The sequence below is a fragment of the Mastigoproctus giganteus genome, chromosome 12, assembly GCF_048544385.1.
Source record: "Mastigoproctus giganteus isolate SK-2022 chromosome 12, ASM4854438v1, whole genome shotgun sequence".
Lineage (NCBI taxonomy): Eukaryota > Metazoa > Arthropoda > Arachnida > Uropygi > Thelyphonidae > Mastigoproctus > Mastigoproctus giganteus.
Window position 1 is genome coordinate 53,999,428 of NC_143586.1, and position 24,662 is coordinate 54,024,089.

At 38.4% G+C, this 24,662-nt stretch overlaps 1 protein-coding gene across 6 annotated transcripts in view; it reads left to right on the top strand.

Annotated features, from left to right (window-relative positions):
• Positions 1 to 24,662, top strand: part of Asph (Aspartyl beta-hydroxylase) — a 265,429-nt gene that overhangs the window by 196,646 nt on the left and 44,121 nt on the right. For 4 of the 6 annotated variants that reach the window (XR_016547704.1, XM_090386374.1, XM_090386376.1 and 1 more), the window contains exon 11: positions 7,652 to 7,787. Coding sequence is in view for 5 of the 6 variants with exons in the window: in XM_090386374.1 (XP_090242500.1) it covers positions 7,652 to 7,787 (136 nt within the window). In the remaining variant the exon portion in view is untranslated. Of the gene's footprint in view, positions 1 to 7,651; positions 7,788 to 24,662 lie in introns of those variants that run through there. The other 2 variants (XM_090386379.1, XM_090386378.1) reach the window with 2 other exon arrangements.

A 24,662-nucleotide genomic window follows, 5' to 3' on the forward strand; every position in this document is an offset into this window, starting at 1 on the left:
CGGCCAGCCTGCAAACACCATTTTAGAGCTGTACCCTCGAAATGTAAGGAATAATGGATCTCGCCATGATGTTCATCATAACCTCAAAAGTCATCAGTCATACTGCATGATGGAAGAGATGGGGAAGGGTTGACCGGAACTTAGCTCTAGAGACTAAACATGGGTTCCACCACTTCAAGCCTCCAATAAGCAAAGTGGTGGTATTGCACCGTTTGATGAGAGTCATCTATCACCTAGTACTGCCTCGTAACATAGAGGGGCGGCATTCCTCCATGTGGTGTGTGTGCGCGCCACACCTCGACCCCTCCTTATGTTGGTTCACACCTGGGTGTTCACCCACCATGTACTTGTGCATGGAGGTTATACCCAGGATTACTAACAGTCCCACCATCGTGAAGGTGCAAGCAAAGGATTTGGCTGGCACAGACCATCTGGACTACTTTGCCGAAATTGGGTCCACTCGACTTGAGTGCTACCTGAATATCAGTTCCATCAGCATTTTAGACTCCCAGGTTGCAAGCAGAACTTGTCTGGTATGTCTGAGAGAATGTCTGCGACAGCCTCAAGGACCAAATTGAATTGAAGATATATGAAAGTAATTGCACCACTTTGAAGAAGATAATTTATCATTCATTTTTGTTTCACTTTTAAACATTCTTGAAAGTATTCTCCGTAATAAATTTTGATATTGATTGACTTATGTTTTTTCAGGAAACTCAATACCAGGTCCCAAAAAAAAGAGGAAAGTATGCTTTTTTTTTATGGCAGTTGTCATATGACTCACATGTTTCCTTATTCGACCAGTAAAACTGTACTGCTACAGTCCTCCTTTTCTCCATATTAAACCTCCCATAGTAACAAAAGTTTACTTTATGTTCCCCTTGAAATTTGTTTTCCATAAGATTCTGCTGACAAATAGGTCTTATAATATTACATCACTTACCTTTAGTATTTATCTAGGTATATACTCGATCATATTTTTTTTTATGAAAAAAAGTATGGTTGGGTATATATTTTATGACTTTGGTGTGCTGTTCTTCAGCAGCACACTAAAGTTCTATTCCTTAGGTAGAAAAGAATGACTTCTCACAGAGAAATATTGAAATATTTTTATCAGTGCTTTCAATGTCAGTTAAAGGTAACAAAAATAACATTGTCAGTGTAGTTGCGTCATTACTGCATAGTTATTTTTTAGGACATCAAAGTTTTTACATTAGACGACATTATTATAACATTTTGTATTATGAAATCCTTGTGTGGAATATATTTTATATGAAATCCTTAGATACCAAAAATCTAATGAATGTGTTGATTTCTGTTCTTGGTGGGGACAGCTTGTCAGATACTCTGTGTAGCTCTCTTACATTTGACTAAGACTATTGTTGATGTAATGTGAAAGCATGAAATATGCTTCATTTGTTCCCTTATTGGCAATGTCGTCATGGTATATAAAACATACAAGGGGCATTTGAAAAGTTTGTAGCCTGAGTATGAAGGGTTTATTTGAGGAGTCTGGTAACATTTTACTTTTCAACATAGTCCCCTTGGATCTCCAGGAATGCACCCACTGCAGCAATAGCATCACTGTTGGTAGGAAAATGGGTGCCAGCCAGTTATTTTTTCAAATCGCGAAACAAGTGTGAAAGTTCAATGGTGCTAGATCTGGTGAATATGGGAAATATTCCAAAATTTCAAAGCTGCACTCTGCAGTGCAGCCACGGCAGGGATAACTTGTGAGCAGTTGCATGTTTTTGGTGGAACAAGACATCTTTGATGTTTTCGTGCAAACCCCTCACAAGGTCTGCGTAATATGACCCTCTGATTGTCCTCGTGTTTCTGAAGATAATCTGCTATCAGCACTCCATCAGCGTTGCAAAAAACCAATGCTATCACCTTGCCAGCAGAAAGAATCGACTTGGCTTTCTTTGGAGTAAAGCTGTTTCAACTGTTTGGACTGCTTCAACCCTGGCTGAAAGTGATGGATCCATGTCTCATCCATGGTCACAGAACCTTGCAAGTAAATTTGCTGGATCTGCTTGAAAATAATGCAAATGTTCACTTGACTTGTGCATTTTTCATCTTCTGTCAAAAACTTTGGGACCCACCATGTGGACACCTTTTTCATAATGAGAAAATCTGAGATTACGTGGTACACACATTCGGATGTGAGATGCCCATGGTGCTGATAATGTACTGAACTGTCAACTTCTGGAGTGATGGATGTTGTAGATCTTCCACAGCATGGGTCATCTTCCAGGCTCTCCTTCCCATGTTTAAATTCTGCTGTTCACTTCTTAACCATGGAATAGGAAGGGGACATTCTCCCCAAATGTTTTAACCATATCCTCATGAATTGCCTTTGGCATTAATCCTTTTTTTTCCAAATATTGAATGACTACACAGCAACTGATTTTGTCCATCTTTCCTCATTCATACACCGGTGTACCCACACATTAAATGCCTCTTGCAAGCCATTTTTCGAAAGACTGTGAAGTGGTTCCATCGTGGCTTTTCAGACGCAAATGCTTGCCTTTCAAAGTTTACTTCAGACATGAAAACAGGAAGAAATCACAAGGGGCTGAGTCCAGTGAATGAGGGGGGTGCGGCAGAACCTTGGCACCTATGGCACTTATCACTGGCTGCACAATATTAGCATATGGGGCCTGGCATTGTCTTGATCAAGAAACCACTTCACAGAGGAAAGTTCTTGACTTTTCTCACAAATGGAATGGCAGTTTGACTTAGAGAACCTCAGAGTATACTTCCTTATTCACAGTTGTTCCACGAGGCACAAAATGTGCAACAAGAATGCTTTTTACGTCAAAAAACACAAACCATTTGTTTATCAGCCAAACGAGAAGCTCAAATTTTCTTAGGTCTTTTGTGAATCAGAATGCTTCCATTCACTCGACTGTTGTTTTTTCTATGGATCATAATGAAAAATCCAAGTTTCATCACAAGTCACTATTCGATTTACAAAGTTTTGATGCCATGTTTCAAAAACAATCAATCAATCATTTCTTTGCACAAGTTTACTCTGTTATGGAATTATGATTTGCAACATATTCAGGTGATCTTTCACAATGTTGTGGGCACTACCATATGAAATTGACATTCTAACAGCTAATTAACGAAGTATAATTTGCCTATCTTCGTTCAAGATTTCCTGGTCTCTTGCGATTTGTTCAGGGGTTGTTTAGGAGGAAGGCTGACCAGGTCTTGGGTCATCTGCAACAGACTTGCGGCTTTCACTGAATCTCTTGTGCTAATTAAATATGGCTGTCTTACCAAGACACTCATTACCATACACCTCATTCATCTCTTTAACTGTTTCCGATGTATTTAAGCCCTGCCCGACACAATAACGAATCACATGTCACTGTTCAATCTGTATGTCTGACATGATACTTCGAAACGATTGTCACTGACACACAGCTAAAAATACTCTCTTCAACCAACACTAGCTCGACAAGTACTGGGATGCGCATGCAGAGTCTGCTCAGTAGCGATCAGGGAGAGCGTCTCTAGCAGCAGTTGTGGAAAGTTCGCATGGTAAACATAAAATCTTGCACCAGTCCATGAATTACGAATTAAATTATCACCTCGTATGTTAAGTACAGAAATTTTTAATACTCGGGCTGCGAACTTTTCAAACCCTCCTTGTACTGATTCATCATTGTTTAAATTTTTTAATTCAAAATAGTACACCCGTGGTTTGAATGTTTCCCTTTAAGATGAAATATATACCTAGTCATACTTTTTTCCTTTTTTTTTTTTTTTTTTTTATCTTTTTCATTAATGGTGTGCCAAAGTCCTGTTTGTTAGTTAGAAAGGCGGTGCCCTCTCACATGGAATTAAATATTTTATCATCCCTTCCAATATCAGTTAAAGATAACAGAAACATAAAAGACGTGATTTTTATTTTGGCTTGGATAACTGTTAGAGAATATTCTATGTGTGAGAGAGAGAGAGAGAGAGAGAGAGAGAGAGAGAGAGAGAGAGAGAGAGAGAGAGAGAGAGAGAGATAAATAATCTTTAATGCCCTTCATGGCCAAAAAGCCAGGGGTTTACATTTTTACAGCCTCCCAAAACTTCCGGAAAAATCGAACAATTATTTACAAAAAAAGGTAATTTTACAAATGAAAACATATTTTGATACAAAGGAGAGAACTCCTTACGAGAGTTAAGTTTGATTGAGCTGACTTAACATCGAGATAAGAGCACCAGCTCAATCAGGCAGGAACAGATGCAAGATACACATAAGTCATTGCTGATTAGTCCTACTAGTCATAATTTTTTTTTCGGTAAATCCGGTCAACAGCGAATTTGTTCAGATCGGCGTCAAGTGCCTGGGTTTGCTTGAACATCTGCTGAGGGAGGAACCTGTCCGAGAGATGGAGTCGTGCTGAATGCAAGTAGAGCTCAGGATTGGCCCTAAGGGCAGCAGGGGGGGATCCTCCAGCCACAGGTATCCCAGAATGAAGGTGTTGCAATTATGCCTGTTATCATGTTGACTGTTGCTAAGAGGCGCCTCCGTAGCCAGGTGGGAAGGAGCAGCAGTGCGTAGCACACACTTCTTGATTAGACCAGGGTTCGAGCCCGTCACCACCAAATACGGAGGATGCGGAAAGGTCGGGGGAATGACCACCGCATATCCCGGAGCAATATGGCCTTAGTTGCTAATGCTCCTAAAAAAAAAAAAAAAACAAATAACTGTTGCTAAGAGGTGTTGGTCATCAACTAAGGTGGGAAGCCATGGAATCCCGAGAGAATTGGCAAGCTGCGTGGTACGAATCAGAGCTGGAAAGTTGTGCTTCCTGTCGGCCCACTTTAGGAGCCAGAATTCTGTGGCAAAGAGTGGTTTCTTTATTGACAGTGCCACTGACACCCAAATTTCAGCAGCATAGAGGAAAGGTGGAAAGATAATTGTTCTTATGTACCTCACGGTTGTCTTTTTATCTCTGATATGAAGGAGATGCTGTTTTGCTATCCACCGGAGTCTTGAAGCATGTGTGAGGAGCATGTCTATGTGGGCGTTGAATCGAAGTTTGGAGTCGAATACAACGCCCAGATCACGATGGCTGGACACAATTGGTATGAGGGTGTTGCCGACCGAAGGCTGGAGAGAAGGAGTTTGCTTCAATGAATACACCATGAATTCGGACTTAGCAGGATTGATCTTGAGCTCAAACTGGCAGAGGTAAGATGTGACTGCAGTGAGAGTGTTGTTAATTTTCGTTTTTACCAGATCAAGGTCTTGACCAGGGATGATGGGAGTGAGTATCTTGATATCATCTGCATAGCTCAGTAGACATTGAGAATGTGCAACCAGTGGGAAGATAATAGATGAGAATAGAAGGCCAGAAAGGACTCCTCCTTGTGGAACTCCTGCGGTGACGGATCTAGTAAGGGTGCGATCTCCTGTATGAAGCTTTATAACTCTGTTATTCAGAAGAGAGGAGAGAAAGCATAATATGTTCCCTGTGATCTGGAAGTGGCATTCCAGGAGAGTGAGTAGTTGGTTTACTTGGATGGCACCAAATGCAGCCTCAATGTAAGTAAGTAAGTAAACTAAGTAAGTAACAGCTAGTTCGTGCCTTTTCTCGAATGTTGACAAGATAGTATTCGTGGTGGCTAGCTCTCTTACACTTGGCTAATACTGTTGTTACTATAATGTGGGAGCACAAAACATACTTCCACCATTCATTTGTTTCCTTATTGCCACTGTCCTTGTGCTATATAAATAATACTGATTCAAAGGATATTTCCCTTTAGGATGAAATATCTCTTGAATGGGATATATTTGGGAGTGGAAAATTCTATATAAAATCAGATCTGATTGCTGCAACCTAGTCATTCTTGTTGTATAACTTTTGAATTTTCGGGATTTGTTAAAACTTTTATGGCACTACTTTTGTTTATCATTAACTTATATATATGAGTACACAATCAGAGAGCCACATAATCCATTAGGTATCCAAGCCAAAGAGGAACTGAACAGTGACTTAAAGTGAAAGTAGATACCCAACCAAAAGATGAATGGAACAAGAATGGCACATCTTACCTGCTTCCTCCAAAATTGTTGAGACATATTCTGATCCCCCCAAGTATCATCATCCATACAGGCTGCTTCTGCAAAATTCTGTATACAAGTAGGCTTCAGTAGCCTAATTGACTACCCAATATACATAAAACAAATAGATCCACAGTTTACTACAACCCCAGCTTCTTGACAATCCACAAACAGCACAGAACATGCATTGAAAATTTCCTGGCAAGCTTCTTCATACTGATTGCACTATATGCAGCCTTGACTTTGCATCAACTAGCCAACTCTAAAGGTACTAACTGAGACAAAGAGAGAGAGAGAGAGAGAATAACTTTTACAGTAAACAGTATCTTTTCAAATACTATTTCACTCAAAACAAAAAATGCTGCCTTAATAAGAGTTAGGCTGAATGGCATTTTACTTGACCCCATGTTTCTCAAAAATTAACAGATTTCTCATTCTCAAATTTTCAATTTAAAATTACATAAAGGAAACACTTTTTTTGAAGGTGTGGTGAATTTAAACTGCATGGATTGGGTGCATAGTTGAAGAGCATTAAAGAGTATGTGCAGCATACCTCCATGTAATTTCAGGTGGCTTAATGTGAAAACTTAGCATCTTAGGAATTGCACAAATGTTGGCACTTTGCCAAAGTAATATTTAATAGTGTTTTATAATGCCATCTGGGAGTTCAGCATTATTCACATTACATTGGTGCAAAGCTTCCTTACATATATTGGCATTGTATAAAGTTTAATTATTTCATTCACATATCGGTTAAATAAAATGTTAATTGACATGGTATTAAGTTTTCTTTTCTACTTTTATTGTTATGCCTGATATTGGTTCCATAGGGAATCTAGTCATCAAATTATTTAAGTAGGGTTTATGTGCCAGAGCCAGACACAAATACAGTCATATTTTTTTCCTAACAAAATATTTAGCACAATAAATTTTACTTAAAAATAATCCACAAGGTCTGTTAGTATTTCTTGTCTTGAGAGTTTTTCTTTAAATATTGTAATAAATGTTCAAAGGGATCTTCTGCCTGCATGTTGAGCACCACTTCAACAAGTATTTTGTTGTTTGTACTTGATAAAGTACTTGTAGGTAGCCAAGATATATTCTTGTAGTGGTATATGTGTTAAAGTATTCTACAGGCCAATGATTCTCCCACAGTTGGTACCTCAGTTACATAAATTTAGTCTTTCCTGGTTTCCCCACGATAAAAGAAAAAGAGAGAGAGAGAGAGAGAGAGAGAGAGAGAGAGAGGAAAAACCTGAATGATTTAGATAGGAGGAACAAGATGGCCATGCTGTTAGTATACCACAACCAATCCATCTTTCAGGAAATCATGACAGTGCATCCTATCTTGTTGATATCATATCTAGGCATATATGTTAAGTTCTAATAAAGCATGCAAATTTGTTATCCAAAACTGACATATGTTAGAATTTAAGTGACTTTAAGCAACATGTAAAGAGCAGCTTATTTTCTCAATAAAACTTGTTTTCTTGTATGTATATTAATATGTTTATATCAAGGCACTTATATATTTTTATGTCAGGTGTACTTTATGACCAACCTGTATATAAATTTCAGCTCTTAGAGAAGAATTTTGAAATAATTAAAAATGAAGCTTTGGCATTATTGGATGACAAGAATTCTGGGTTTTTGCCTGAAAGTGAAGGGTTAAGAGATACTGGTGATTGGAAGCAATTTGAATTATTTGCTAGAGGTAGGACTTCATAATTTCAGAATTAATTTTTAATTAATTGTAATTTTTGGAAATATTTGATATATACATCCTAATTAATTAAATATTTTAATTAATTAATAAAATTATGCTTCTCTGGCATGGGCATGAGCTGGTTTCAAATAATAGTGAAATTTTCCATCACCAATATTTTTTTTTTTTTAAATCAATATCTTTAAATAAATCACAAAAAAAAAAAAGGTTAACTGAAAAAAAGGTTAAATAAGGTTAACTGAGTGGTATTATAAATAATATGAGAAACTCATGTAAGGCATTTTTTCAGTAGTGTTAGTGTTAATAATGACAAATGGTGCTAGAAAGCAAGCTTATACAGTAATCAGCCAAAAAAAAAAAAAAAAAAAAAGCTCACTTCACCTGTCCAATAGTTTATCTATTTTTATTTTGCTTGATGTTTGTCACTTATGTGATATGTGTATGACCCCCTTATGCATACTTGAATTCTGGTTGCCTTAGTACTGTTGTTTGTCAATTGTAGAGGTACTTGATGGAATCGCTTTCCATGCTTTTTGCTGAGGTTTGATGGGGAAAAATTAGCTCATTATCCAGTCCAGTATGACTTGGTGAACAATCGCTGAACACAGATTGTGTGTTGGTTTGAAGATAGTCCATTCTCTGTGTTTAAATTCATTAAAGGTTCAATTAAAAAACAGTATCTTTTATCAACTTATTCCTCCCCCCCCCCTTTTTTTTAATATTGCTTCATGTTCATCTATTTAGAAAGGAATTTAAGAAATCATCAACAAAAAAGTCATTTGCCTGCTGAGATTTTGTCTCCTGTCAATCATGTGTAATCAAAAGGTTCAGAAATTAGTAAAATAAAACTCCTAAAATTGAAAACAAAAACTAAACCTGATCTGTTCGGGTTAGGTATGTGTGTGCCACACGTGTTCGGTACTCTGTAAACCGCATAATTTTTGGAATGATCTAGGTCACCAACAGTGCTGAAAGTTTGCGTATCTTGAGGCCGTATTGTGCCCTTCTTACAGTGTTAATCTCCATTCTTTATGTCAAGTGTATAAGGTCAATGTGTGTTTGTTTTAACTGCAGTCTCCAGGGTTTTTCCTATATGGTGCTGTAGCATCTGAAAAGGCCAGCAAGTGTACGTGTGAAGGTGTGCTGTTATGTTGAGTGCCTGGCAGCTTTGCTGACAGGGGGCAGGGAACACCTGGTCCCCTGGCCCTGACTTCCAACCCTGGCCACAAGGAGGTGAGCTAGGGACTACTTTTAACAGAAACTCTTACTGGGTTATTAGGCAAGTCTGAGAGAGCCCCAAGGCATTCAGGGAAAGGAAGTGGAGATAAGAGTGAGAAGTATGGGGATTGGAAGGGAAAAGGAAGAAGAACTGGACATTCCTTGAAATAGAAGAGAAAAGTTTACAATAATTTATAGGGAAAAAAATAATAATAAATTATCAAAGGAAAAGAAAAGAAAAGGGAACTTAGAAGGAGAAGTAGGGATTGGGAGGAAAGCGAAAGAGGTAGACAGATTGGAGATGAAAGGAGGCATCCCCTGGAAATAACTAAGAATGAAGAGAATAAAAGATAACTAGATAGAAATAAATTGAGTAGTAGTGGACAATTTGATCCAGATAAAGTACCTATATACAATGTATACTATTAGCTAAGTGAGTATGATCACTACTCCCAGGGAACTTAATCAGAAAAGCCAAAACCATGAATAGCAATCCATTACATTAATTAACACCATTTCAAAAGTATTACTATTAGGCCACAGCAACCAGACACGCTTGTCCAGGAGTCAACTATTTAGCCTTTTAATAAAGCTCAATGATTATCTGATTCTACACTATCATATTTCAGCATTAAACTAAGAAGGCAAACGTGGTGTATAAACATAAACAGCACCTTGTCAGTGTTGTACAATTCGATATCATATTTACAATGTGCATAACCAAATTTTCCTCTGTACACAAAACTGCTATCATTATCCTGATAGTCTTTACAAGTCACATTTTGACAGGAGCCACACCCAGCTCAAGAACCACTAACATAACCAACAGACAACCTGTCTGTTAAATCCACTAAATCCAATTTTATATTTAAAACAAATAATGTACAAAACAATACAACATTACCATTGTGGAACAAACATATTTACATAAGAAAAGAAAACTAAGGACTTATTTACAGAAAATATATTTAATGGACAAAGTATAATAGTTCTTGTCCTAGAACACAAAATCTGGAATTCAGTTCATTACTCTCTACAGATCAACTCCAATTAGTCTCTTCCTACGCACAAACACTTTGCCTGCAAAATTAGAAAAAGCTAGGCCTTTATCATTGACAAAATGTGGTAGGTCATCTTCATTGTACACTTCTGTAAGAAGCTGTAAATTATTTTTAAGTCTACATAGAGATAACAGTCAAATATTAAATGCGCCATGGTTTCAGGAGCACCACACTTACATAATGGAGAGGCAGCCAGTCCCAGAGTGAACGATTTGGAGTTCAGGCTGCCATTCCCCATTAGAAGAAAAGATACATTTAGACCTGGGCAAAACCACACCGACTGTTGCTTGGTAAATTCTGACATGTTAGGAAGGTAACAAAAAGTAGCTCTGCCAACTTCTGCAGTGGACCAAGTTAATTTAGAGGTGGCAAATGAAGTTTAACATTGATAAATGTAAAGTACTACACATGGGAAACAGCAACCCCAGAGCAACGTATCAACTCTGTGGTACTACACTGACAGTGGTAGAGAATGAAAGGGACTTGGGGGTGGTTGTGCAGGCAGATATGAAGTTCTCTGAGCAGTGCAGAAGGGCTGCAAGAGTAGCTCATGGAGTATTGTCAATGATATACAGGAATTTTTCCAGCAGGGATAAGGAGGTGATTATTCCATTGTATAAGGCGATGGTCAGGCCACACCTAGAGTACTGTATACAGGTCTGGAGGCCTCATTTCAAGAAGGATGTAGAGCTGCTGGAACGAGTACAGAGAAGGGCAACAAGATTAGTGAATGGAACAAAGGGGTGCTCTTACGAAGAAAGGCTTAAGTTTTGCAAATTACAGTGTCTGGAGACTAGGCACCAGCGAGGTGATCTGATAGAGGTGTATAAAGCCTTGAATGGTTTAAGCATGCTCAATGCTGATGGGATTCTTCCTCTAGCTCAGAAAAATCACCTGAGAGGGCATAAATTCAAATTGAGGAAAGACAGATGTAGGATAGACGTGCGGAAATTTGCCTTTAGCCAGCGGGTGGTTGGTTGGTGGAACAGACTTCCATCCCTTGTGGTGGAGGTTGATAGCCTAAATAAGTTTAAGGCTCAGCTGGACAGGTATTTTGAACGAACAGAGGGGTGAAGTGGAAGTGGGTTTTTTTTTTTTTTTTTGGCTGATGCTGCATAAGCTTGCTTTCTTGCATCAAATGCCTCTACTAATGCTAATGCTAATTGCCAACTATTAACAAACTCTCTTATAATTCTATAATTATCATCCTTCGTTGGTATGTCTAACTTAATTGAATAGTTGCTCACCCTTTCCAATGATAATATTGTTGTAATAGTAGTAGTGGCACATAACTTCATATTGGATAGGAAGTTTCCCACTCAATACTTTGAGTGTCATTGTCGACACTGTTCTGCAATTTTTAGTGATTTTGAGAAGAAAGAAATGTGTTTGAGTCAAATACTTCAAGACCAAATAATTATTAACCCAATAACCCCATGCACCTGCAGCATAACAAATTATTGGTATAAAAATACACTCGTAGTATAACTTTAAAGTTGCAAGTTTAATTCCCCAGACATTTTTAGTTAATTTAATGATTTTACCAGTTAAGACTTATTTTTATTCAGCACATTTTTGTGTGGGCTACAAAACTAAATCTATCATCCATCATTATTCCAAGATTTATATGTTCTTACAATTTTAATGGATTGATTATTAATTTTTACATTGGGGGGGTGGGGTCTATTCAGGTTAAAATAACCTTTCAAAAGCATTTGTTTAGTTTTGTCAATAGAAATCTGTTGTTTGTGCATCTGCACCATACATCAAGGTCTCCCAAGATTTCGTTCACACGTTCTTCTAGTTCCCTACGAGACTCTCCAAAAACCAATACAACCAAGTTATCAGCATATATCGCCCTCAAAATTTTATCGTGCTCCACCCCCAACCACCACCCACCAAGAACCATATTCCAGCAGACCAGTCCTAGGACTGATCCCTGTGGGCAGCCCTGAGTAACAGCACAAGTAACCGAACAGACACCAGAATACACCACAAGGCTACAACCATGAAAATAATCAGAAACTAGATGATAAAGGGGAGCAGATACTTCAGCCTTGAGGAACCTCACCAGGGCACTTTGCCACCATAAGGTGTCAAAGGTCCCTTTGAAATCTACAAAGAGGCCGAGGACATACTTGGAATCTGCATTTGAGACCGAATCCATTACAAACTTTATAGCATCAACAGTTGAAGAGCTTTTGTAAAGCCAAATTGAGTGTTTACTTGTAAATTTTTAGCCTGATAATATTTCATAAATCTAGTTACCTTTTCTAAAACCTTACCTAGCACTGGTAGTAAAGCGATAGGAGGATGGAACATTGAGGGGTTTGTTAGGATTTTAAGATTGGCTTGCTTCCAGGGAGCTGGAAAAGCCCATTAACCAAGCAGGAAATAAGATTAACAATTAGTTGTAGTTTGATTGTCCAGATTATTTTTAATACTACAATTTCAATTAAATCGAAACCTGGACATTTATCATCCCTCAAAGAATCATACCAGCTATACCAATTTCAAGGTTAGTAAACAGCAAAGAGTTCTTTACCTGTGTTAACTCTACGAGGAGAGCGATGAATCAGATTGGTCCACTGGATATTGATGGTTCAACTGTTGATGATCCTGCTCAGGTGGCTAACAAACTAAATGAGTATTTTGCATCTACATTCCCACATGAGGAGTTATTCAGGAAGGGAAATGCCAGAGGTGAATTAAACTGGCAGTGAGCTAGATGATTTTGTAATAACTGAGAGGAAAGTGGAGGAGAAATTGTTGAAGATAAACATAAAAAAGCCACCCAGGGTGGATGGGATCTATCCAGTTATATTAAAGGAGGCAGCAAAGGAAGTAAGCAAATCCTTAGCCATAATTATGAGAGCTTCTTTGGACTCAGGGGAGGTACCCATGGACTGGAGGTGTGCGAATGTCACCCCAATTCACAAAGGAGGATCAAAGGGCAACACAAGTAATTATAGACCTGTTAGTTTAACTTCTGTTCCAGGAAAATTAATGGAGGCACTTGTTAAAGAAGCACTGCAGAATCATCTAGACAAGACTTCAGTTATAGCTTGGACACAGCTTGGTTTTGTTAAGGGAAAGTCTTACCTGACCAATTTGATTGGATACTATGATGTGGTCACAAAGGAACTGGATGCAGGGAATAACTTTGATATTTATATCAAAGTTATTCCCTATCAATATCATTTATAAATGATATTGATGATGGTATATAAAGCTTAATGTCCAAGTTTGCAGATGATACGAAGGATGGCAGGGTTGTTAAGGACAGTAATGACAGTACTCTGCTGCAACAGGATCTAGAAAAGTTAAGCAAATGGGCTGAGAGGTGGCAAATGAAGTTTAACATTGACAAATGTAAAGCACTACATATGGGAAGCAGTAACTCCAGATAATTCACATCCAGTTCTGTCTTGCATTCAGCAGAAGATTCACTTCCTCCATGAACGGGAATATGATATCCGCTTCTGCTGGATTCCCAGCCATATTGGGATTAGGGGAAATGATTTGGCTGACACTGCAGCCAAATCAGCAATTCCCAATAATAATCGCTGCCTGTCAGTCCCCTATACAGACTACAGGCAAATAATAAATCAAAAGATAGACTCCCAATGGCAGGATTCGTGGAATAGACAGACTACGAATAAATTATATCAAATAAAGCCTGTAATTGAACCGTGGCAGTCTAGTCTGCGCAGGAATCGTAAGGAGGAAGTTGTTCTTGCCCGGACCCGCATAGGACATAGTCATTTGACACATTCGTTTTTGCTGAGGGCTGATGACCCTCCTATGTGTGAGTCCTGTGGCACAATTTTAACTATCAGACACATTTTAATTGATTGTCCAGATTTTAGTAATATCCGTTTTACCGCTTTTAATCATCTGACTGAGCTGTATACACTCAGTCATATTTTATCCGACAATGACAATGTGTCTGCTGTTTTTAGCTTTTTAAAATCAATAAACATTTTTACTCGTATATAAAATTTACATTTTTCTTTTATACCTTTTATACATTGGTTATACATTTTGACATAGTGACCTAACTAATTAGGTCACTGAAAGTTTAAAAATTTTTTTTTATATGTCCTATTCTTGGCGCATTATAGCCTTAGTAGCTAATGCGCCAATAAAATCAAAACAAACAAACAAACAAACAAACAGTAACCCCAGAGTAACGTGTCAACTCTGTGGTACTATACTGACAGTGGTAGAGAACGAAAAGGACCTGGGGGTAATTGTGCAGGCAGATATGAAGTTTTCTGAGCAGTGCAGACGGTCTGCAAGACTAGCTCATGGTGTCTTGTCAATGATATACAGGAATTTTTCTAGCAGGAATAAGGTGATTATCCCTTTGTATAAGGCAATGATCAGGCCACACCTTGAGTACTGTATACAGGTCTCTAGGTCTCATTTTAGCAAGGATGTAGAGCTGTTGGAATGAGTACAGAGAAGGGCAACAAGATTAGTGAATGGAACAAAGGGTTGCTCTTACGAATAAAGGCTTAAGTTTTGCAAATTACAGTGTCTGGTGACCTGCGAGGTCATCTGATTGAGGTCTATAAAGCCTAGAATGGTTTGAGCATGCTCAATGCTGATGGGATTCTTCCTCTTGCTCAGAATAATCACCTGAGAGGGCATAAATTCAAATTGAGGAAAGACAGATGTAGGATAGATGTGTGGAAGTTTGCTTTAGCCAGCGGGTAGTTGGTTGGTTGGTGGAACAGACTTCCATCCTTTGTTGTGGAAGTTGATAGACTAAATAAATTTAAGGCTTAACTGGACAGGTATGTGGATCGAACAGAGGGGTGAAATGGGGGCGGTTTTTTTTTTTTTTTTTTGGCTGATTCTGCATAAGCTTGCTTTCTTGCATCATATGCTAATGCTAAAACGGGTCCTCATCAGTTATTCAGTTAATTTCAATCTACACAGAAGTTCAAGTCTAATGTCAACAAATATCTTCTCCCGTCTTCTCAACCACCAACCCAAGCACGGTACTAAGTACTATAGGTTCTAATACCTCTTCTGTTTGTGGTTTTCATAAAATAAAAAAAAAAAAAAAAAGTTAATTCAGAATACATAAAGTGCTCCATCCTTAAATTTGTTTGTTCCGTACTCTCCGATCCCCAAATGTCTTGGCAAATATTGCCATCCAATATCACATTCATCAACTCTGTCCAAGAAAGTGTCTCTTGCCTATCAGGCAAGATAGAAGAAAAGATCTCCCCAGGGTGCAATTTCTCTGCTACAGTTTTGTAAGCAAATCCCCACTGATTTAACCAGTTTTTCCCATTCTTCTGTAAATTTGATTAAAGTAGGTCCGCCTGGCCAACTTGTAAAGGTCACCCAGATGGTCCACTTCAACTCTTGCAGTATTATTTCTCTTGTCATGCTTGTAATTATGCTGATCAGTTTTCAATTCGTTTCTCAGATTTGTGAGATCCTGAGACCACCAGGGCACATGATTCTGTTTTCCCTTTTTCTTTGTAAGAGAAGCATCACAAACCACTCTTATTAGGTCATTTATGACTTCCACTTATTCCATTGCCGGCAGTTGCCCAATTCTCTCGATGTTATCATCTGTGGCTTCTACACAGCCTGTTCTCAAAAGTTTCCCAGTTTGCACCCTGGGTCCTGTACCTAGGAAAATTGTAGGAGTTCCTTCTTGCCATACAACCAGAATCCACAACAACTTAAAACATTATAGGGTTATGATCACTTGCTGACCATGTAGTTCTAACTTGCCAGTTTCTTATGTTATGTTCAAATGTAGAGTTGGACGCTGTAATATCTATGAAGGATTGACCAGATGCAGAAACAAAAGTAAGGGGATGCCCTACAGTGTTCCAAAGATCTAAATTCTTAGTTAGGATTATCCATTTAATAACTTGCCTTTTTGATCTGTAATGGGACTGTTCCATGATGTAGATGCAGCATTTTCATCTATACACGTAATAACTCTTTTACCTGCCAACCTGTGGAGACGATCCTCTATGTAATTTAGGTAAGGCTCGATCTGTTGACGTTGTTGAGAGCATTGAAAATACAATGAAATATATAAAATTGCAAAACTTTATTGGTTTGCTAATATTATGATTTATATTGCAATTAAATGTAATTAGTACAAGACTTGGCCACCTCTTGCATGTAGGCGCCTCTGTAGCCAGGTGGGAAGGAGCAGCAGTGCGTAGCACACGCTTCTTGATTAGACCGGGGTTCGAGCCCATCACCACCAAATACGGAGGATGCGGAAAGGTCAAGGGAATGACCACCGCATATTCCCGGAGCAATATGGCCTTAGTTGCTAATGCTCCTAAAAACCAAACAACAACCTCTTGCATGCGAATATACTCAGGACAGCCGTTGTCACAGTAGGAGTGATTTGCTTTCTTGTGTACTTTATAGTTGGGAAAAGTTGCAGGGGAAGCCTTGTGAGGACAAACCTCAATCTAGTGCCCATAAGTATATTCAGGTTGATGGCAATTATGCACAGAAATCCCATTACTAAGGCATTTAAAACATCGAGATGCTATAATAAAATCCTTAACCACATGTGATACCCATCCAATATATACATAATTACCAGTAGTTAATAGTATTTTCCTAATGTTGGCAGGGGTTTCAATGACCCAGTGAAAGTTGTTCTTGATTTTAGACTTAATTTTAAATTTGACCTTGACACATTGTTTGAATTCATCATCTGTTATACTGTAATCAGTAAGGTTCTTATCAAATAAATCCTCAAGAAAGTCATCATCAGTGATCTATTTATTAACATCATATATTATAAGAGTAGGATTCAATTTCTTAGGAAGATCCACATTTAAATTGTGATCCTTAAACTTACTACACTTTTTTAGTTTCTCAAGATCATTATTAGAGGCAGCCTCAATTACAATACCTCTATCTCTAACCTTTCTTATTGATTTTATCTTAATTCTTTTCAACTCTGATTTAAACTCCTTTGTCACCATTTGTTTTATCTCATCACTTGTTTTAAGTTCACGCTTGTCAGCACCCACTATCGCACTAATACCTCGTGTCTGGTTTGTGTCCTGAGGGGACTGCACTCGCATTAACCTGTTTGTTCACACCAGAAGCAGCTACATCTCCATAGCTAGCTGCTGAAATTTGGGCAGGCAACGTTTTACATGCAATTTCAGTTTTTAGCTTTTCATTTTCAATGGTTAGTAGTTCAAGTAATGCATTCCATGGAATTCCATACCTTGCCAACCTCGGCAATCATGGTAGGGACCTTAGTCTCATTCTTAAGAAAGTAAAACTATTCTTCAGAGCAAAAACCTAATCAAGAACAGCAAAGTCATCTAATTGGACTGTCTCATTATTCTGACCATTATCAGTTTTGTTTATCCTTTATTTGGACCAGTGCAAGTGGGGGAAAATATTGCCCCAAAATATCAACAAAATTGGTAGACGGGTCCTGGAAATCTGCCAGTACAGCCTCCACCAGTTCCAGAGCAATGGTCAAATCCCTTGGCATGGAAGATTTTCGTCAGACATAGTTACAAAGTTTCTTGAGATGTATAATAATTATATATAAGTTAGACAACCTATGTACTATTATACTAAGGTCAACTCTTAAAAGCATAGTTTAAAACAAGTTATTTCGATTCCCAGGCATTGTCAATGTCCATGAAATCAGATAATCTAAATGAAATAAACCAGCAATTATTACACAATTTTCAATACTGCTCTACTCTACTGTTCTGTAGGATCGCAATAAGAAAATATGGAGAGGCCAATTAAAAAGCTAGATCTTTAGCAGGTGGTAGACTTCAAAAGATTATTAATATTTCAAATTTTCAGATTGTTACTTCAATTTTTAGATACATATCAGAATTAGATAAGTAATCATTTTTTGGAAATTAATTTAGACAATTTTTTGAATATGTCAACAAGCAAAGTGTATCAGGTAAAATCTTTAATGTTAAGTGTATCATGAAAAATCTTTAATAATTGTTTTTCAAAAATTGTATTAATATATTCACGTAGTCGGATTGCCCTAGCTATGTCACAGTTGCTAGTCTCGCAGACAATAGTACGGAGCAGGTGCGGAAGCAACCCCCTGTGGGTTAAGCTTTGCCCAAAGCTTCTACACTGCTTTCAGCTAAATGTGGATCTATAGGCAGTGTAGAAAAAGACAACAGAAGTACATTCTTTCAGATTGTGCTGATTTTAACTAGCAGACTTACAGTAATTGCTTCGCCACTTGAATATGGCCAAAACAGGCAAAATGAGGACCTCAACATGTAGCATTTGTCTCTCTCTCTCTCTCTCTCTTCTGCAAAACAAACCATAACCTGTATAATATGCCAAGCAAATTTATGTGGGTCATGTAGTCCATACTCATCCATATGCAAAATTACTAAAAAGATTAAGCACACGTTTTTATGTAGTTCTTGTTGTTCAGCAATCACTGTAATCATGAAAACTGATAAACCAAATGGAGTAACGTCGGCAAGCTATACAGAGTTACCATCTCAAGAACCTTTGTTAGTGCTCCTTGTCGACAAAATAGATGCAACCAAGATCTTGGGAACATTATCGCCGCCTCAAGGCTGGAAATGCAACAACTGAGTGACCTTGCAAACAGAAGTCTTAATGGTCCAAATCAAGGTCTTTAATTATATGATCAAAGTGAGCTGTACAAGACCCAGACATCTACTGGTCAATCCTCAACACATTCTGTCCAGTCTCCAGGCACAGGTCGACATGCATGCACAGGTCTCTAAGGTACAGCTTGTAGAGCTGACTGACTATGTTTTTGGATTACATCGGTAGAATAAAGAAATCAGGCTAATCCTGTTTGATATATTTAATAAAATAGAATTAGGAAAAATTGTAATGTTCCAAACTTCATTAACGTGCTAAACTCCCAAGAGCTCTCACGCATTACTCAAAAACACCGCCTGGCCACTGTGGTGGCAGTCTGCCCAACATGTTAGAAGAAGACTCGTGGCCCTCCTCAAGATAGAAATCAGGAGATCACAGAAACTCTATATGAAGGATTGCCCCTCCACCAGATCAGACTGAAATAGTACCAGTAATCAGAACACAACTTCCAGTTAACTGAAATTCTTCTATAAACTTCCATAATCTGAAAATCACGGACAACCGATCAAAAAGGAGCAGAAAAACCCACAACAGAAATGCACACCATGTGAGTAAAGGATATGCTGAAGGACTTCTCATGCCTCCCTCTTCATCTAATTGCAGAGAGAAAAGCCACTCTGGCTCTACAACCAATACAGAACACCCTACCAACTGAAGCTGCAGTAGGATGTCGGGTGCATCAGTTGCCTCTCAAATAAAGCCAACGATCTCAAGACCCATTGGCAAACTAAAGCCATCTTTGTTTTCTGAATCCACCCCAAATGACTCCAGAAGAAATTATATCAAAATGCCTGCAACTCATGAATATAACTGTAAGAGTCACCCTACTGAAGAGTGCATCCACAGATGCATCCTTCAAAACTGTGGCCAGAGGGAGCTCTCATTAGGCCTTTTTTATCACAATGGCCCCTCTGAGAATTAACCCACCACTATGTATTTCCTGGTAAACCAACCGTAAACTTGGCATGAAACTGAGCCATCACAGAATATCCATACCCTGTCAGTTATGCAGGATGATCATCCTCTGTCTGATCATCAGTCAAATTCCTACAATAGTCACAACACAATATGATACATTGCAAGCCTATACCTCTTAGAAGGTCTATGAGGGTACACATAAAACCAGCAGCCATGGGGAAGGTGTTCTATCAAAATGTTAGAAGCATTCGGAACAAGTTAGATACATTAGAACAAATACTCTTGTTGTATTTTGCAGATATTGTCTGTTTCACTGAGACCTGGCTACAACCACATAGAGTCCCTACTTGCTGTTGACACTGCTGGATACAAGGCCTACTTCAAATAAAATTAGTACAAGGGGTGGAGGAGTAGCCCTGTTTGTATGTGATAATGGATTTCAGATGATCTTTGCCTCCTACTCAGGTTCAGAGCTTTATGAGGCAGTACTTGTTAAAAGTCCACACTGCACTCGTGGATATAGCAGTCTTCTACATCCCTCCTGTCCCTAATCTACAATTGATAAATAATGTAGTAGACTGGCTTCTCAACAAACTACACGTGTAGTTTGTTGAGAAGCCACCCATATAATATGTGGAGATTTCAATCTTCCATCACAGCTCAATAACAGGCTGGACACCATGTTAAATAGGCTGCAGCTGTGCTCCATCTCTCTTATCAACGACCAGCCTACAAGAGGTGAAAATAGACTAGACCTGATTCTGTCTTCTCTTAAATGTCTAATTGATGTACCTCCAGAAACCTTTTTTCTATCTCATCACACTGCAGTTGCTGTCCTATTAATGCTATCCTACATTGACGGCGCCTCCGTAGCCAGGTGGGAAGGAGCAGCTAGTGCGTAGCACACGCTTCTTGATTAGACCGGGGTTCGAGCCCGTCACCACCAAATACGGAGGATGCGGAAAGGTCAGGGAATGACCACCGCATATCCCCAAGCAATATGGCCTTAGTTGCTAATGCTCCTAAAAACCAAAAAAAAAAAAAATAACCTACATTGACTTCAATGTTAATGACAAATTCAAGAGCCAGCTTGTGACTTCGCCAGCCTTTCTGGACCCGAATAAATGGTTATATGCTGCTAACTGTATCCCGTGTAATTGTCTACTCACATGTGTCTACTCACATGTGATGCCTTACTTGCAACATCTCTCTTAACCAGTTGCATCAACTCTGTTGCAGAATTTGCAGCTTCCAAACTTTTAAGGATCTCAAGATTGAGAGTCTGGTGGAACACGAGCCTAACTGTCCTGTTTAATCTAAAGCAAACTCTGCACAGGAAATGGAAACTGTCAAATGATACATAAGACAGAATTAACTACTCATTGGCCAAAGCAAGATTTAATAGGGAAAAATCTAAAGCGATCAACCACTACATGAAAGATACATTTGACAAGGTAAAGCTACCCCAGTATAGGCATAGGAGTTACACATACCAGCAAATTGGCAGTGAAGCTTGGATGGACCACATCAATAGGTTCTCCAACATACATTATCCATCGCAGGTCATGGAGGGTGAGTGAGTTCCATTGGTTGATAATGAGCCGGAGTCTATTATTATCACAAAAGAATTGCTGATACAGAGCATTAACTCCCTTAGGGCCACTAAGACAGTTGGAGCCGATCGGGTTGCCCACTTCATGGTAAAGTGTCTCAGCCCATATCTAATCAAACCACTGTAAGCTATTTATAGCTCTATACTTGTTAATAGAATTTTCCCTGAAAACCGAAATAAGTATGCTGTTATCCCTATGCCAAAATTACAAACCCTAACGTCATGGAGCACTATAGGCCTCTATCTAGTGCATCTACACTCTTGAAAATACTGGAGAAAGCTCTACTGCCAAAATTGATGTATCAGATCCTGGCCAGTCAGCCTCAACAAATTCATTATGCAGTATATCTAACAGTTCAACTATAACGAACCTCCTTACAATGCAAACCACGATACTAAATGCTTTCCAAGCTGGAAATGAAGTTGCAATAATATATGCTGATATAAAGGCCGCCTTCGATAGTCTCAATGTACGTGCCCCACTACGTCTGCTGCAACACGCCTTCCAAATAAAAGGAAACCTGCTGAAGTTACTGCAGTCCCTACTAACTTGGCAATCCATTTATTTGCATACAGACAGTCAGATCCTCCAATGACCAGTCCATGCAGGAGTTCCACAAGGTGGCATCTTATCCGGACTCCTCTTTACTGCAATGATGATCCCATTCTGTGAGGGCAGGGATGATGTATACACATGCACAGATGATATTAAGATTTTACCATTCTTATCTAACAGTGCAGTGTGTGACCAGATCAATCATAAGCTTATGGAGCTATTAATATACTTAGATAAATTTGGCCTAGCCCTAAATCCACAGAAGACTATAATGATGGTGTACTCTCTCACAAAATCACCTACACTTGTACATCCAGAACTAAATGGGACACCTATCCCAATTGTCACAACTCATAGAGATCTGGGAATAATATTTGACCCCAAACTTATGTAGTAGTAGTAGTAGTAGTAGTGGCATGTGATGCAAGAAAGCAAATGTATGAGCTTATGCAGCATCAGCAAAAAAAAATCACACCATTCCCTCCAAATGCCTGTCCAGTTCCTCCTTAAATTTATTCAACCTATCAACTTCCACAACGACAGATGGAAGTTTGTTCCAGCAATTAACCACCCGCTGGCTAAAGGCAAATTTCCGCACATCTATTCTACATCTGTCTTTTCTTAATTTGAATTTATGCCCCCTTAGGTTCGTAATCTGAACAAGTGGAAGGATCCCATCAGAATTCAGCGTGCTCAACCCATTCAAGGCTTTACAAGCATGTTCACGGCACATGCTTGTAAAGAGATTAAACTATCTATGTTGGATAACCAAACAACACCTTTTGCACGTGAAACAAACTGTGACAACCGCAAGATACATAAGAACCACTTTGTATTCGGTCATATTGTATGATATTGAGTTGTGGGTGTCAGCCACTCCTACTCACTTAGGAGAATATATGCAACTAATTCTGGCTGCTAAAGTGGGCCAACAATAAACACCATCTCCCCAATCAGTTAAGGACCATGCAGCTTGCTGAACACTTGAAAATACAGTGTTTACCAGACATCATTGCCTGGAAATGACTGATAACTACAATCAAGATGCTATGACAACCTCAATTGTGAAGTGCCTCCTGAAAATCCTCCATCAGAGTGTAGTGGTTTGACCACTGGTCACCCATTTAGAGAGGTCTTTGTTTGGATGTCATCAGAGACTAGAGGAATTCATAAAAGCCTTTTCAGTCAGGATGTATTTAGCTGATCCCAGGTTGTGGGAGCAAATGCTTTTACCATTAAATTATTCTTGACTTTGAAGCCCATACAACTTGTGTCTGTGAACACATACAGACACAATACACTGGTGTAGTATGACATAAGATGCTGAAGCTCTGTAAAGACAACAGCTGTGCAACAATCACTTATTGGGAGGAAGAGCAAATCATAGGAAGGAAGGCTTGAAGCAAACAAAGCTTTCCTTCTTCTTTGATTGTAATGGTACTGTTTAGCCTTTAAGACTTTACTATAGTTAAAAGAGCTAAATAAAAACCCTTTTCCTAGGAAGATTTTAAAGGCTGAACTACAAATATCAGTTAATTTCCAAGTTTATTTGCTATGTAGAGGATTTTTGTTTTCATATAAAGTTATGCCTATGTGTATGTTGTATCCTTTAGCATGTGCATCAAAAATATCATCTTTCAGTTTTTCTTTTGTGAGGGAAAAATAAAGAAAATTTTTGTAAGGAAAAATTGGGGGAAATTTTTTTTTTTTTCTAGAATTTACATCCTCCCTTTTCCATAGTTTTTAACTAAATATCAGTGAGCACAATCCAATATTGTGGGTTGTGCTCGTACCCCTAGGCAGCTGTCAGCATCATCACAAATCCGGACTCGTGAAAAATGATACACACAGAAAAATAATATTTTTTCCTATTTATTATCTACGTACTTATCTACTCACAGAAAAATAATATTTTTGCCATTTTCCGAAAACAGAAATATTACAATTTATTTGCAACTCCGTCGTTTCAATCTAGCCTCTAGATCAGCGGTTCCCAACCCTTTTTTTTTTACTCATGAACTTCTTTCAATGTTATATTTTTTATTGCGAACCCGTTTCAACATAATATTTTTAATGCGAACCACTAAGCCTATATTCTCCGAAATTGTATAATGTTTCTGAATTTTTAATCTAAAATATTTCCAGTACTATCTGCCCGTGCCCACCAAATATGGAGGATGCAGAAAGGTCAGGTAATGACCACCACATATCCCCAGAGCAATATGGCCTTAATTGCTAATGCTCCTAAAAAAAGATAACAATATAATAGTACTATGTTTTTATAAGTTACATTGCATAATAATAAAAATTATTAAGTATTATTTATACTTTGTAAAGCAGTTATTAATAAGTTCAAGCTAGATTTCGAACAGGCTAAGATTAGAAAACTTGCTTTTAGTCCAAATGGTAGCTGAGCATTCTGGTATCTTGCCAAAGCCATTGGCCACAATTTTTGCCCATCTCTGACAAAACCAGATGGTTCTGTTGCCACATCAGCCAAAGGTAAAGCTGAACTGTTAGCATCCTATTTTTTTTCTAACTCGTGTATTGATGATCTTGGTAAATCACTTCAAGCAATTCCCAGCACACTCCATTCAATGCCTCCTGTGGGCTTCTGTCAAAAGGCTGTCAGAAGAATTTTGATGAATCTGATGCTAAGAAACTCCAGGTCCTGATTGTATTTCTCCACTTGTTCTCTAAACCTGCGTCCTGAGCTTACTCCTGTTTTGTGTCTTTTTTCACTTTCTTATTCAAAAGGTGTTTTTCCTTCTGCTTGGAAATTTGCTCATATTTGCCCAGCCAGTTCTTAAAAAGGATGACAAATCCCTTCCATCCAATTATCGTCTCAT